A 16,914-nucleotide genomic window follows, 5' to 3' on the forward strand; every position below is an offset into this window, starting at 1 on the left:
CTTAATCCTCATAATAAAACCTACATTACTTTCAAAATGGGGGATGGTTAGGGGTATGGTCAGCTTTATTCGGAATTTTATTTTAATTTGCTAACATGACCCCCCATTGCAGGCTGTCCCCTGCCTCGGGCCGTTTTCCATTCGCAGCGCCTGTCCTAGCAGCGAGCCCTCAGGGGATGGTCCTCTCCACGGTTCCAAAGAGGAAGCGACTTGGCCCAGCTGGGGCAGCGCCAGTGCCGCTCCTCCCCTCCTGGACTGTCAGTGGCGCCCGGGTTCCCCCTTCCCCAGCCTCCGCAGCCTCACCCCCTACCCCTCTCCCTCCCCACCACCCCTCCCCGTCCCCGCGCCTTTTAAAGGGGCCAGGGCGCGGGGCCCGCCAGCCACAGTCTCTCAGGCACCTCCTACCGCTGCCCACCCACCTCCGCCGACACCATGCGCTCTCTCGCCGTCCTGGCCTTCGCCCTGCTCGCCCTGGACGCGGTCCTCGCCCTGGACCTCATCTCGCCAGGTAGGCCCGGCCGCCCGGGGCCCCACCCAGCCTGGTGTGCCCCCCAAGATGCCCGCTGGCCCTGGTGGTTCGGTGATGGGGCCAGGAAAGAGTGGCACAGAGCAGGCTCACCCCTGGCAGGCAGAAAAGCAAGACTTCCGCCCCCTGGGACCCACGGGAGGAGTAAGGGCTGACGTCTGCCGCCTGAGCTACAGCGCTGATGCTGGGGTCCCCAGATCAAAAATGTCCAGTGGGGTGGACAGGACAGCCGGGAGGAAACAGTGGGGAAGGGGGTGGGGGATCTGTCCACCGTGACAGCGGTCAGGGTCCTTTGGTTAGATTTCCATCCCCTAGAGAGGACCTGTGGCCCATGCTTCAAAGCCATTTCTTATGCTTTTGCCAGTATAACTTTTTTTCCACCTCCCAAAAACTGGAAATGGGATATTGGGGGACAGGACCCCTCTTACTTCCATTCCTGCCCCCACCCTGCGCTTTCCGCGGAGGAGTCCCGGAAGAGGCAGGGGGCGGGGCCTGGGCCGAGGACCCCTCCCACCGCCCCTCTTGTGTGCAGGGCTTGTGGCCGTGTGCCCCGCGGCCAGCTCCTCCGAGGAGCGGCTCTGCGTGAACGCCTGCTCCACGGACCAGGACTGCGCGGCTGACACCAAGTGCTGCGCCAACGCCTGTGGCCGCGCCTGCGTGCGCCCCGTCATGGGTAAGCTCCGCTCTCCCTGCTCCACAGGCTCGCGCTCTCAGCCTGTGGGCACGGGGGTGTTCCGAGGGGTCACTCGACTCCCTCAGACCGAGCTCTCTAGGCAGGAGGGAGCGACCAGCTTTGTCAAGGGTCCGCTGGGACCGGGTGATTCAGATCATTCTCTTAGGGAACGCGCACAGCACCTCCGTCCCAGCATCGCTCAAGGTTGGCTGCCTGGGTTGTCACATCAGGGCCCCCTGGCAGCAGCCTTGACAGTGACCTCGCCGCCCAGGCATAGGCTCCCTCGTCCAACCTCCCAGCTTGGTCCCTAACTCCAGGGATGCATCTCATTGACTGCTCCCCTGTGTGGCCTCAGGGTCCAGCTGTGGCTCCATCTTCCCATTCATAAAAGGGGGATATTCAGGTCAGAGTGGGGGTGGGCACAGCAAGGTCTGGTGGGCATAAAGAGCTTCCAGAATCAAAGGACTTTTTTCCCTTAGTAGCTGTCCTGAAGGCTGGCAACTGCCCCCAGAGGCAGGCCCCACTGAGCTCACAGCCCTGCTTAGAGAAGACTGAGTGCTCCGGTGATGACCAGTGTAAGGACAACAAGAAGTGTTGTGTCAGCCGCTGTGCCATGAGGTGTATGGACCCGGCCCCAGGTATGAGGCCCAGGGGCCCCTGTCCCAGGGCACGGTCCCCAGGAGCAATGGACACCAGCTCTCCCTTTGCTTCTCCTGGCCAGAGTCCAGTGGTACAGTGCAGGAGGCCCATGGGGGTCAGGTGGGGGGTGGGTTTGGGCTGCACTGAGGAGCCCCAGTGTCAGGAGCTGGGAGGTGGCTCAGCAGTGGCAGCAGGAGCTGCACCTGTAGGTGCTCAGTTTGGCTCCTCGGGCTGTCCTCCAGGTCACCCTGGAGTGTAGGTGTCAGTAGCTTCTGCCAGATGAGCCAAAGGGAGCTCAAAGAAGCAAAAAGACCTGCCATGTGTTGTTCTGCGTGGGTGAATGTTGGGCCCAGCTGTTACCTGTGCAGAACCTATGCCTTTGCCAGTGTAAACAAAGGGAGGCAACTCGGGCCCCAAAACTAGAAGGAGCTCTAGGTTAGGAGCCCAGAGATATGGGTTCCAGGGCTGGCCTTGTCCACACAGATGAGGATATTTAACCCAAGCTACCTGCCTGCAGGCAGTTGTGAGGACAAGTTGGGCAGTGATGTGAAGGGCTCAGTCTGCTCACCTGCATGGAGAGGATAACTAACACCTGCCCAGCCTGATTTTTATATTGGGTGGTCTGGAAAGATGGGTGTGAAACACATTAGCATGGAAATCGCTGGTCGCAGGTGGGAAGGGGTCCCTTCCTGTCTCCCCGGTCTGCCCTTCCCCCACACCTTGGCCCAGGATTCCTCTGGGGTCTGAGGGGTCTCTATGTCCCCTTTACAGAAGATTCTCTTCAGTGAGAGGAGCCTTCCCTGAGGGGCTTCCACCACCAGACGGACCTCAGTTCACCCCAGCAAGAACCTTCTGTCTGGAACCCAGAGGGCTCATTATGCCCCCTTCCGGTTGCTAATAAAAAAATTCCAGTCTGCTTCATGTCTCACCATCTGTCTGTCTGTCTGTCCTGGGTCTTGCCCTCAAGGAGCCCCCAGTCTGGTCGAGGAGGCAACTGCAGAAAACAGACAATTGTCTGAGTGGCAGCATGGGCTCCCGGTGCCAGGGGATGGACAGCTAGCCTTGCATATTTGGAGATCAGTGCCAGGTCTAGCCGGGGGTCTGGTGGCCATATCTGGGCCAGTGAGGGAGCCTTCTCCACTTGGCTCTCAGGGCCACCATGGGCCCTCCTGAGTCTATCCCTTTTCAGGGTTGTTAGCTAGGCCCAGGGCTTGGAGAGTGGAGCAGGAGCTGGCCCTCTAGGGATGTCTTTGCAAGAGTCTTGGAGTGGAGTGGAGAGGGCAAGGCACAATTACCTTGATGGCCCCCACTGTAACATCATCCTCTCCTGGGAGTTCTTGGGAATGCAGATTCTTGGGCTCCATCCTAGACCTGCTGATTCAGAAACTCAGGAAGGGGAGCCCTGCATCTTCAGCTTGCTGATGTTTTAAGGGCCATGGGATTAAGCTGCCACCTTCTCATACTTTGCTGTGTCTAGGAGTCACCTGGAGATCTTGTTAAAATGCAGGTTCCACGTGGGAGGTCTGGGAGGGGTTGGAATCCTCCTTCTCTGGGGAGGTCTAGAGGGCGTCCCTGGCTCATGTCCTGGAGCATCAGTGAGCCCAGGCTGACAGTCACTCCATGGCCCAGGTAGACCTTTGGGCTGACCACCCTCTGTCCTCAGACACCACATAGCTGCTTCTGCTGACAGATGCCCAGGTCACAGCTCAGAGCACTGGGACTGGAATGTGCCTGAGCTCACCGCTGTCTATGATATGGAGACCAAGGAGAGCAAATCCCACCATCCAGGGCTCTGAGCATATCATGCCACTACCCCAACCTCTATCCGTCTCATCATTTTTAATTCCAAGGCTGCACACTAAGGGTGGGTGTTTGGGGTGGGGGGAGCTGAAAGTCTCCTTTGTGTTCACATAAGGTAGACTGTTCATGTGAACTAGGCAGGCAGTGGATTTCCATGCCAATCTCCTCCAAAGGGGCTCCACATTATACTTCCTTCCACTTGATGCTTAAAGCTGAGGCCCAGTAAAGAGAAGGGGGCAGGGAGCTCTGAGAGGAATCTGGCCCTCATCTCCCCTCTCCCCTTGCAGTAAAGAGCAAGCTCACCTCTGGGGCCGTGAGGAGCACGGTGGTTGCTGGTACCTGGTCTCATATCTCCAGCTGCTCTGGCTTGTTCACTCTGTTTTCTCATGCTCCACCCCCTCATTGGTCAGGCAGGGGATCAACTGTCTTCCCTCTCAGTTTTGCTTCTGTGGTCGTTTGGAGCTTTATGTACCCCCAGAAAAACAAGTTCCTAAACTTAATCCATTCCTGTGGGTGTGAACCCATTGAAAGTAGGACCTTTCGATGAGGTTACTTCAGTTAAGGTGTGTTTAGGTTTGCTAAAGCTGCCAGAATGCAATATACCAGAAATGGGTTGGCTTTTACAATAGGGATTTATTAGGTTACAAATTTGCAGTTCTAAGGCCCTGAAAATGTCCAAATTAAGGCACCAAGAGGAAGATACCTTCTCTGAGGAAAGGCTGCTGGCACTCGGTGTTCCCCTGTCACATGGGAAGGCACATAGCGACATCTGCTGGTCCTTCTTTCTGGATTCTGGTTGTAATGGCTTTCTCTATCAGCTCCTGTGTGTCCTTTGTTCGCTTCTCTGGGGCAAACTCTGGATTTCATCTCTTAGCTTCTCTGTGCTCTCTGAGTTTCATCTGTCTTTTGTCCTCTCATAAAGGACTCCAGCAAGGGGATTAAGACCCACCCTGAATGGATGGGGTCACATCTCCATGAAAACAACCAAATCAAAAGATCCCACCCAACAGTAGGTCTGCTCACACAAGAATGGATTTCAAAAGTGTAGTCTTTTCTGGGGTACATAATAGATCCAAAGCAATACACTCCACCCTCTGGACCCCAAAAAGACATGTTCTTTCCAGATGCAAAGTACATGCTTTCCATCACAATATAACAAAAGCCTTAAGTCATTTCAGTAACAAATATTAAGTACAAAGTCTTATCAAAATCAGTTACAAGCATGGTTTGTCCAAAGGCAAATTCCCCTCTGGCTGTGGACCTGTGAAACTCAGAACAAGTTATCTGTTTCCAATATACAAAGGAGGGACAGTCATAGGATAGCATTCCCATTTCCATAGGGAGAAATTGGAAGGAAAACAGGGGTCAAAAGTCCCCAACAGTTCTGAAAACCTGCAGGGCAAACTCCATTAGACTTCAAAGTCTAAGAGTCATCTACAGAAAGGTGTTTCATCCTCAGGACTTGAGAGAGCCACAGTCCCACCCTCTCCAAGGGCTTACACAGCAGTCCAAACACTGGGGTGAGGGTTTCAACATCTTCAAGTATTGAGGAGACCTCCTTGTTCTCAGTCCACCCTCTTGAAGCATTGGGGCAGCACCCACTCTCTCTGGTGGTAGCCAGGCTCTCCCCAATCCCTGGGGAATGTACCCCATCCTCTCTGAAGCCTGGGGCAGCAGTGCTCTTCCAGGCATCTGAGAACCCTGGGGTGTTAGTACTCTTCCTAAACAATGGGCAGGAAGGCCCACCCTCTGCATGCTCTGGGGCAAATTCACCCTTTCCAAGGGTATCAGTGAGCCCACTCTCCTGTCACCGAGGTGCCTTGGCTCAGACCTCAGGCATGGTTCTGCCTTTGACGTCATTTTTTCTTCAATCTGTCCCTTTTTGTCCAGGCTAGGAGTGGTTCCATTCATACAGCTCTTGCAGAAATTTGTCTGTTTCACATGCAGTCCCAACCATCAGACAATAGGACTTTCCACAAACGGTTTCTGGATAATTGCATTTCTAATCCTGATTCACACTGAAATGGCTGACCGGCTCCATGTTTAGTTAAATCCTAACATGGAGTACTGTTCTCTTGGGACTCATTTTCTGGAAGCTCAGCATTTTCTAAACCATCAGTTTCTGGTTTCTTTGTACCCAAGAGCTCAGTTCTCAGCTTATCCCATTCTGTTTGCTTTTTACTACAAGCTGCAAGGAGAAGCCAGGCCACACTTTCCATATTTAAGTTGGAAATTGTCACAGGTTCATTTCTCTACACCTAAAACCTATGATCTCTGTTAGGGAAGCCTGAGCCTAATCAGATTGTAACTGAATGGGTTTGGGCTTTATCAAGTAACCTCCCACTCAATTAAGAGTATACGGACAAACAATAGTTTAAAAGTAAAAGAAAAGTGCACTCAAGATAAGAATTCACCTTTAACACATTTTTACTAAAAGGAGCACTTAAAGTAAAAGGAACAAGTTTACAATTTAAAAATTGATACCTTGCAAAGCCTGGGGGTCCACCCCCCTCCTCCAGACTTAGCCTTGAATGCCTGTAAAACTCTACTGATGATATTTTCACTAATTTAGTTATGCTTTCTGTGAGAGCAATGTAACATAATTTTACTTGTATAAAAATTAGAAAAGAGATTACTATTAGTTGTCTCTAACTTGTTAATATGGTTTTTTAATTTTATTCTATGATTAGTTTAGCCATTACATCATATTGATAAATATACATTTGATTAGGACTGTATTCAACTTTGCTACATTATTTACGACTTCCCTGTGATTTAAATAACACCTGCAGTTCTGTCCTGTTTTCACAGAGGACTAGGTGATTACATGTTATGTATGTCTAAGAAGGTTGAGAGGGACTTTCTGCTTTTTTGAAAATATTTACAGCTTTTTTAACTGTTTAGTTTCTCCTTCAGTATAATCTTCTAATATGGGACTTGAAGGATAGGAATTGTCTCTCCCAGTTATTATAGTAAGGTCTTTCCACTTTTTATCATTTGGAAATTGTAGTTAAGTGTTTTTAGGTAATAGTTCTGTTAAATATGGTTCTATATCAGGAGGAATAATGGCTTCTTCATTATCAGAACAGAAAACATTAGGTGGTGTATGAGAGCAGAATGAAGAGAAGAAATCAGCCCTCTCATTATGACATTCCTCCGTAGAGAGATTATTCTGCAAGAAAATTTCAACTAAAAATCCAGCACATCACTTTGAAATTCTGCATTCCATCTGACATCAGGACTCATTTTGCCAAATTCTCTGCTACTTTAAAACAAGGGTCACCTTTCTTCCAGTTTACACAGACATATTCATTTCTGTCTAAAGCCTCATTGGAATTATCTTTAGCTTCCATATTTCTTCCAACAGTCTCTTCAAAACAGTCTAGGCTTTTCTATCAGGTGCTTCTCAATTCTTCCAAAAAATCTTCCCCTTACCCATTTATAAAGCCTTTCCAGCATTGTTATTATTTGGGAATCACAGCACTCCACTCCCCTAGTACCAAAATTTGTTTTTGTTTGCTCAAGCTGACAAAATGCAATTACCAGATATGGGTTGGCTTTTACATGAGAATTTAACTTACAATGTGTAGTTCTTTGGCCATGAGTAATGTCCAAATCAAGCATCAACAGGATGATACCTCAACTCTGAAGGCTGGCTACCTGTGAGCTTGGCTCCTCTGTCACATGGGAAGGCACGTGATGGTGTCTGCTGGTCCTTCTCTTCCAGTCTCCAGCTGCTGGTTACTCCATCTCTCAGCTTCTCTGGAGACTTCTCTCAGTTTCATCTCTTAGCTTCTCTGTGGCTTTTATCCTCTTATAAAGGACTCCAATAAGAGGATTAAGACCCACCCTGGGGTACTCCTCAACTGAAATAGCCTAATCAAAAGGTTTACCTACAATAGGTCTACACCCACAGGAACGGTTAAAAGAACTTGACCTTTTCTGGGGTACATCATAGCACCCAGCTACCACACTGTTCCAGTTTGCTAATGCTGCCAGAATGCAAAACACCAGAAATTGGATTGACTTTTATAAAAGGTGGTTTATTTGGTTACAAAGTTACAGTCTTAAGGCCATAAACTGTCCAAGACAACAGAGTACCTTCACTGAAGGATGGCCAATGGCGTCCGGAAAACCTCTGTTAGCTGGGAAGACGTGGCTGGTGGCTGTTCCAGAGTTCTGGTTTCAAAATGGCTTTCTCCCAGGATGTCCTTCAGCCCCTGTGCATTCCTCAAAGTGTCCCTCTTGGCTGTAGCAAGCTAGCTCCTTCTGTCTGAGCTTTTATATGGTGCTCCAGTGAACTAATCAAGGCCCATGCTGAATGGGCAGGGCCACAGCTCCATGGAAATTATCCCATCAGGCTTATCACCTACAGTTGGGTGGGTCACATTTCCATGGAAACACTCAAAGAATTACAGTCTAATCAACACTAATACATCTACCCTCACAAGACTGCATCAAAGATAATGGCATTTTGGGAGACATAATACATTCAAACTGGCGCACACACCTGTTTTCAAGAAGTTGGTTTTCCCTTCTGTTTCCCTGGAGATAGATCTCCCTCTCTTGGATGTTTGAAGCTCCAGGCCTTTGTCTGATACTTGCCACTTCTGTAATTTTTTACATGCATTGTTTCAAGCTGCTTTTTCCTGGAGGGCAAATTCTGGGAGGAGGCCACACTGGAGAGGATTTCCCCCTCAGTCTTTCCCAGCCAAAACTGGGTCAGGGACCCATGAAAATGGAATGGACCAGCTCCATAGTTCCCTGGAGAGGGGCACAGGAAGAGTATCAAGAGCTTCTCTGATGGCTTCCCACAGCTGAGTTTCCTGGTCTTCCAAAAAAATGAATCCCTTCAGTTAACAGTCCTCTGCAGCCCTGAGTAACTGTAGCATCTTTAAGTCTCTACTGCCATCTCCCATGTCTGCGTGGTTTGCAACAATGGCTGTCCTCAGAACTTGGACCCAGCAATCCAGTTTTGCTCATCAAAAGCCATGATCATTCGGGAATCATGACTTGATGTGCTGAGCCTCTGTCTTGGAGCTGGCCCTGTGAAGTTTGTTGCTGCAAGGAGAGGCTAAACCTGCTTATAATTGTGCCTAAGAGCCTCCCTCTGAGTGCCTTTTTGTTGTTCAGATGTGGCCCTCTCTCTCTCTCTAACTAGGCCACCTTGGCAGGTGAACTCACTGCCCTCCCCCCTATGTGGGACCTGACACCTAGGGGTGTAAATCTTCCTGGCAATGCAGGATATGACTCCCGGGGATGACTCTGGACCCGGCATCATGGGATTGGGGGCATCTTCCTGACTGAGTGGGGGATAAGAAATGAGGCTGAGTGGGGCTTCGGTGGCTGGGAGATTTTGGGTGGAGTCAAGACGTCACTCTGGTGGACATTCTTACGCACTATATAGATAACACTTTTTGAGTTTTGGTGTATTGGAGTGGCTAGAAGTAAATACCTGAAACTACCCAACTCCAACCCAGTGGCCTTTACTCTTGGAGATGGTTGAATAACAATGTGGCTTGCAAGGGGTGGTGGTGTAGTTGTGGAGACCATGTGGATCGCACTCCCTTTGTCCAGTGTGTGGATGGATGGGTGGAAAGGTGGGGACAAAACGTAGGTGAAGGATGGGGGGGGGTTGGATGTTCTTTTTTATTTTTACTTCTTGTTCTGGTTCTGATTCTTTCTGGTGTAAGGAGGCTGTTCGGGGATGGATTGGGGTGATGAATGCACAACTATGGGATGGTACCACGAACAGCTGATTGTACACCATGGATGATTGTGTGGTGTGTGAATGTATCTCAATAAAACTGAATTTTTTTTTAAAAAGCCCTGATCAGGTATTGGGTGTACCCTGCCCTTGCCCAGGGGGAGAGGATTTTTATGCCCGTTTCTTTCACCAGTGAGCCAGCACAAGGCTGGATCCCAGGGCAGCCTCCTGCAATAGAGGGGGATGCGCACTGGTAACCACTGTTTGGAGTGAGCAATTTACTGTTTTTGACCATAATCTGTCAGCATCTTCCTCACACTCTGTCTTGTATGCTGTGCAGTGTTCTTCTAGTCTCTGGAGTTTCAAAATAGTTGATTCACACAGTTCCTGCCTGTATAATAGTTGTTCTGGTAGAAGGTTTGAGTCCTGGAGCTCCCTACTCTGCCATCTTCCCACAAACTTTGCATCTCCTCAAGTGTATTTTTTAATTCAATTTTATTGACATACATTCACATATGATACAATCATCCATGGTGTACAATCAGTTGTTCACAGTACCACCATATAGTTGTGCATTCATCACCCCAATCTAATTTTGAACATTTTCTTTACACCAGGAAAAGTAAAAATAAGAATAAAAAATAAAAGTAAAAAAAACACCCAAATCATCCTCCCCCTCCCACCCTATTTTTCATTTCATTTGTGTCCCCATTTTTCTACTCATCCATCCATACACTGGATAAAGGGAGTGTGATCCACAAGGCTTTCACAATCACACTGCCACCCCTTGTAAGCTACATAGTTATATAATCATCTTCAAGAGTCAAGGCTACTGGGTTGCAGTTTGATAGTTTCAGCTATTCTAGCTATTCCAATACATTAAAACCTACAAAGGGTTATCCATATAGTGCAAAAAAGTGCCCACCAGAGTGACCTCTCAACTCCATTTGGAATCTCTCAGCCACTGAAACTATTTTGTTTCATTTCTCATCCCCCTTTTCGTCAAGAAGATATTCTCAATCCACAATGTTGGGTGCAGATTCATCCTCGAGAGTCATGTCCTGCATTGCCAGAGAGATTTATACCCCTGGGAATCAGATCCCACGTAGGGAGGAGGGGAATGAGTTCACCTGCTGAATTGAGTTAGCTAGAGAGAGAGAGGGCCACATCTGAGCAACAAAGAGGTACTGGGGGGAAGACTCTTAGGCACAATTATAAGCAGGTTTAGCCTCTCCTTTGCAGTAACGAGCTTCCTAAGGGCAAGCCCCAAAATAGAGGGTTTGGCATACGAAACTGCCAGTCCTCAATGCTCGTGAGAACATCAGTAACAATCCAGGTGAGGAGGTCCAACACTTCCATATTTTCCTCCAGCTCTTCAGGGAGGCCCTGCATATATATTTTTCTCTGCCCAAATTACTTTGGAATGTGTCGCTATTTCACGCTAACCTATACAAACCTACCAGGTCTGACTTCATATTCAAAGTTCCATGTAATTGTGGTGTTTGAACAAACTGTATGAGTTAAGTTGTTTAGGAAATATAGATCCTGCATGAAATAAACATCTCTTCCCTTGGTCTCACATGAAAGTTGAAGTTTTAAAATACAGTCAGTATCATCCTTTACCCTTTGGCCCAATTTATCCTAGTCCTAACCAGATCTGCTTCATTCATATCTCTAATTGAAGTCTGGGCTCTTTTTCAGCTGTTTTTATTGTTGCTGTTTGTGCTAATACTGACATTCATTTCTACCCTGCTTCCTTCCTGCTGGGAATGGGGCTGAATCAGCCCTCCTGGTTTCTTTCTTGATTGCATTGTAAATTCATCTATGCTAGGAGCTAGGATTGAGCGTTCTGAATTCATCAATAAAATTATTTGTGTTTGACTTAATTCTGGTTCCTTGCTACTAGGAGGATGGGCTTCTGTTTCCCACCAGGTAGTGTCTCTGAGTCCGCCTGCCATGCCAGTGGAGGAGGGGCCCCAGTGTGGAAGGATTTACTTACAGCATCAATGCTGTGATTTCATTTCCACTCATTCCTGGCTCGGTTACAATATGCATTTGGTCTCTGAAGTCCCCCAAATAGCTGCTTCATACAGTTTCTGGCTATTTACTAGCTGTCCATCCTGGAAGACATACTACACTCTACAACCCCTATGCCACCCACCCTCTTAACTTTCTCTGTGTGATTTTAAGGGTCAACTTTTACATTTCTTTTAAAAAATTGCCCTTGTAATTTTCATAGGTATTGCAATGTATCTGTAAATAATTTGGGGGAGTAGTGCCATCTGAACTGTGTTAAATCTCCCAGTTCATGAAATGGGATGTCTTTCCATTTATTAAGGTCCTCTTTCATCTCTTTCAACCATATTTTATGGATAGCAGTATATAGTTGAATACGTTAGTTAAATTTATTCTTAGAATTTTAATCTTTTTGATACCACTTATGTAAATTAATTTTTTTCTATTTGGCTTCCTCATAATTTATATGCATAAATGCAAGGATTTATGCATGTTATTCTTGTACCCTGCAATTTTTTGTCTTCTAATTATTATCTCTCATAGAATATTTGTGTGCATGAGTGTAAGAGCAAACGTGTATGTGTGTATTCTATAGGTTTCCCTCTAAGTTCATGTCACCTCACAGTAGGGATACTTTTACTTTCTCTTTTCCAATTTACATGCCTTTTATTTCTTTTTATAGACAAATTGCACTGACAAATATCCAGTACGATATTTAATGGCTGAAAATGAAAGTAAGCTTCCTTGTCTTGTTCCTGATCTCAGGAGGAAAGCTTTCAGGCTTTCTCTGTTGTTTATGATGCTAGCTATGGATTTTACATAAATCCTCTAATCAGGTTAAAGACAGTCCTTTCCAGTTCTAGTACATTGATTGTTTTTATCATGAAAAGTGTTGGGTTTTATTAAATGATTTTTTTCTTGCATCAAGCTAAATTATTTGTATATGTGGACACATCCCTTACATTTGTAAGCTAAGTCCCAGTTGGTCATCTATTAACATTGTGCTGGATTTTGTTTGATAGTATTATTTTGATGGATTTTGGTATCTGTCTTCATGAGTGACAACTGTCTGTAGTTCTGATGCCTTTGTCTGGCATTCATAAAAGTACAAAAATGCTGTACTCATAGAGTTAGGTAGGAAGTATTTCCTTATCTTCTATTTTTTTTGGAAGAGTTTGAGAAGGATTGGTGCTAATTCTTTAAATGTTTCATAGATTTCAACAGTGATGCCATCTTATCCTGTACTTTATTTGGAGGTTTTCAATTTCTGATTCACTCTTTTTGCTTGGTATAGTTCTCTTAGGATATCCTATTTCCTCTTGAGTCTTTTTTATTTTTGTGTTTCTAAGAATGTTTTCATTTTATCTAAGTTATCAAATTTGTCAGAGTTCAGTTGTCTGTAGTATCATATTATAATATTTTAATTAAGGTAGTCTGTAGTAATGGCCACAGTTTCATTTCTGACTTTATGTATTCATGTTTTCTCTCCTTTTTCCTTGTCATTCCAGCTAAAGTTATGGAAATTGTATTGCTCTTTTCAAGGTAATAACTTTTGGTTTTGTGATTTTCTCTGTTGTTTTCTCTTCCCACTCCATCTGTGTCCACTCTTATCTTTATTATTTTCTTCCTTCTCATATTTTTGGTTTTAGTTTCTTCTTCTATTTATACTTTCATAATACGTATATTTAGGTTTTAAGTCCCTGGATTTAAAGTTTTCTTCTTTATGTAGAAGTAGGTGTTTCCATCTATGAGTTCCTCTCTGAGCACTCCTTTCATTTCATCCTATAAGTTTTGGTATGTTGTGTTATGGTTTATATTCATCTCAATGTATTTTATAATTTCCCTTATGATTTACCTTTTTGACCCACTGATTGCTGAAGATCAAGAAGGTGATTAAATGAAAGGAGGGGATAGAAACAGACACGATGGGATTTACCAAAGGATTATGAATACTGAATCTTTATATGTATTTCAGTTGCTAAGATATTAGAATAGCTAGAAATGGTGGAACTGTAACCCATAACATTCATTGAAATTTGTTCTACAGCTACTTGTTAAACTGTACTTCGACAGTTATCACCTTTCTGTATATATGTTATATTTCACAATAAGGAAGCACCTGAAACTGGAACTGAAACCCATAACATTCTTTGAAATTTGCTACTTGTTAAATCGTACTTTGAAAGTTATCACTGTTCTCTCTCTATGTCATATTTCACAATAAAAAAAGTTAAAAAATTGTTTTTGGATTGTGTAATGACCAGACATAATGGCCTACCCTGGAGAGTATTCTATATGCATATTCTCCTTACTTCAAAAAATAAATAAATAAAAGTAAAAACACTTGTGACATTCCATCCCACCCTATTTTTCATTTGATATTTGTCCCCATTTTTGTACTCATTGGTCCATATGTGGATAAAGTGAGTGTGAGCCACAAGTTTCACACAATCACACCATGAAGCCTACAGAGTTATACATTAGTCTTCAATGTATACATTGGGTTAATACAATCATTTTTTCCCTGGACTTCATGTACCAATGGGTAAGTTAATCCTACCTGTGTTCCCGACTCATTATCATTATTTGTCCATGAAGTGCATGCAATTATTAATCATGTTTTTATGGAGCAATTTACATTATACACAGCCATTCACTAATATAAATAATGAAGTGTTAGATATCACAGCTGATATTTATTATATGAGAAAGCTTTCTTGCTACCCCATCATAAAAGTATCAGAGTGAACAAATAGATTTTCTCCCATATCTTTTCATTCTACATCCTCTTAGCCTCCTAATCCTTTGAAGATTTGGGGACATGACAAAGACATTATGACCCATATACTTTTGCTGTTTCCTGATGCAGGGAATTTTCATGATTTGATTTATATGAAGGGAGCCAGTTGATCCCTACAAATTGATCAAGACCTTGAATTGATCTCCTGATTTCCTGCATAATGAAATATGAGTTCCTTGGTTGATATCCAAATCCACTAGGATGGGATCTCGTACTCTCTTGAGGGAGTTACATTGTTACACATCACATGTGGTTTAGGACAAGTGTATCCGGAATGCCAGGTGCAGGTGGTTAGAGCTGGGAGGTAGTGAGAGTCCAGAGAACAGGGATAGATGTTGGAGAACTAAAGGTGGTGCATAAATGTACCAGCTTTCTCTGGTAGTGGGTCCTAATTCCAGATGAGACATGAGTCAGTAATTCCTATGTTTTGGAATCAGGGAGGGAATTAAAAGTTTCTGAACTACATGAAAAATTAATACAATTCAGTGATTTTTACATTATCTGTAATATGTAGGTGGTTGTATAGTCATTAGTCACTAGAGAAGCCAGGACCTCCTGCTACTTGACCCTGGGAGAAAAGAGAGCTCTCCATCTTTCTCTTGGAGCAAAATTCATATTCCTGTTGATTGTACTGGTTTTACTCCCAGGTGAAGTGTTTGAGATTCCTGACAGGTGAGTCTGGAAATTGTGCTCAAGATGATTCTGAAGGTTTGTGAGTGAAAACTTAAAGGAAATCAGTTGTCAGCTGAGCTATTGATAATGCAGTCATGTGTGAGTAGGCAATTGTTTAATTGAAGTTACAGCACTGTTGTCAGCAGATGGGGAGGTTTCTCCTGTTGACAAAAATTTTCCAAGTCCATTCATGAGATGTTCAAGGATCTGAGCTTCAGTTTGGTTTATCTGGGCTCTAGAATTGTTATGGTAAGTTTGGGGCTCATAAATAAATATTTTCCTTGCCAATATTACAGTGGTTTCTTCTAGCCTCCATAGGTTGTGTATTCTCTGAAGAAATGAGAGATATTTTCTTTTTCTCACTCAACCCATGGCCTCATGTGAGAAATAATGTACTCATGGATCATGTCAGTGCTTGAAGTTGTCTTAGGCTTGCAGTGAACATACTAAATACAGATGAACAAGAGCAGAAGTTAACAGTCAGTGGGGAGGGTGATGTTTTAGAAGGGGGTACATTCAATCAGTCCAGTTTTACAGGTGCTGGAGTGTGAGACTGTGCATTCTTGACTGGAGGATAAGAGAAGTTTAACAAATAAAAGGGATTGAGGAACTGTGTATTTATTTTCCCAAATTTCAATTTTATTAACTTCTTGATAGAATATATTTGTACATTTTGAAACATTCAAAAAAAGTAAACTGAAATTTTTCTTTTAACTGTTGTTCCCAATTTCCCAGCTTCAATTTTTGTGAATCAACTCTTTTTCAAATTTTTAAATGAATTCAATATATAGGAAGTAGTCTCCCCTTTAATAGAATGCAGTTTATGGAACTGTGAAAATTTTTGCAGATTTGAGGTGACCAGAAGCAATCATGGGGCTTCTTTTAATCTTGAGCAGACAAAGGAGATGAACATATAAGGAGATAAAGATGTAATCGAATGAAAAGTGGTGTTCTAGGCCCCAGAAAATGTTGGGAATGGGAGGTCTCCTACCACAGAAATAGTCAGACTAGGGCCATCTTTCAATACAACTGTCTCAAGGGTCCCTGATTTGTAAACCTGAACCAGCTACACTTAACATCACAAAATAACTGAGTTATATAGACTTGAGGGAGGCAGCACTTACTGATCCAGAGTTCTGAATGAAACCAGTTTAGTTCTGTAAAATTCTAGATATTGCTTCAAAGTTCCCTGCCATGTTAATGAACAGATGACTGGACTGAATTTAGATAGAGAGTGCTTCACATCAGGGCACTGGGTCTGTTTAAATGCATAACATAATATTAAACAGTTTTATAAAGGACACAAAGTGAGGTCATCCATATACAGGAATAATATAACCATAGTAATTTTTTCAAAAGTGATGTATCATGGATATTTCTTGCCTTATAGAAATCTGAGTCTGTAGATTTATCTTAAATTGGTGGAAAATAACATTTTCATTATGGGATGCTCTAGAACAAGTATTGTAATCAGGATCAGGAGGTCATAATTAAAGTCTGTTTGGAAATTTCCAGATGCATATCACTCCATGTGTTATGATACTGCTTTACAATGGAGTTGTATGTATTTAAAATGTCTGAGATTCTGTGAGAGTATCTGAAAGGCAGACAGCAGTTCAGTATTGAAAGGGATCTTGCTGAAACTCCAAACACATTTTCAGTTTTATATACACAGTCCCTACTTCCTTAATGCTGTCATTCTGATTATCACACTCCAGACTTCGGGAAGGATGGCCTTGTGTGAACCCAAATTGCTGTGATATGTTAGGAGTTAATGATCTTCAAACATATAGCTGTAGACTTCACCCAGGAAGAGTGGGCATTGCTGGACACGTCCCAGAGAAAGCTGTTCAGAGAAGTGATGCTGGAGAATATCCATCTTCTGGGCTCAGTCAGTGCCTCTCAGAAAATTTACTATCAATATGTATCTCTCAATCATCAATCCATCTATCTACTATCTACCTATGCATCTATCATATATCATCTATTTATTTCAGGTATCTAAATCACCTTCTCTACATTGTATAATCTTTCCATATTCTTTACATTACATTTTTGTATTTCATATTATTAATACATTT

The 16,914-nt window shown here is 44.2% G+C and overlaps 1 protein-coding gene across 2 annotated transcripts; it reads left to right on the forward strand.

Moving 5' to 3' along the window:
- The first annotated feature begins 340 nt into the window (after positions 1–340).
- Positions 341–2,748, forward strand: LOC119535142 (whey acidic protein-like). 2 transcript variants are annotated; one of them, XM_037837623.1, is made up of 4 exons: positions 341–508; positions 1,059–1,199; positions 1,679–1,837; positions 2,610–2,748. In XM_037837623.1, the coding sequence occupies exons 1-4, from the start codon at positions 433–435 to the stop codon at positions 2,624–2,626; spliced, it is 393 nt and encodes a 130-aa protein (XP_037693551.1). In that variant the 5' UTR covers positions 341–432; the 3' UTR covers positions 2,627–2,748. The 2 variants fall into 2 exon arrangements, with proteins under 2 accessions (XP_037693551.1, XP_037693552.1); XM_037837624.1 differs by having other exon boundaries at positions 1,682–1,837.
- The last annotated feature ends 14,166 nt before the right edge of the window (positions 2,749–16,914 follow it).

The sequence above is a fragment of the Choloepus didactylus genome, chromosome 5 (genome assembly GCF_015220235.1).
Source record: "Choloepus didactylus isolate mChoDid1 chromosome 5, mChoDid1.pri, whole genome shotgun sequence".
NCBI classification, from domain to species: Eukaryota; Metazoa; Chordata; class Mammalia; order Pilosa; family Megalonychidae; genus Choloepus; species Choloepus didactylus.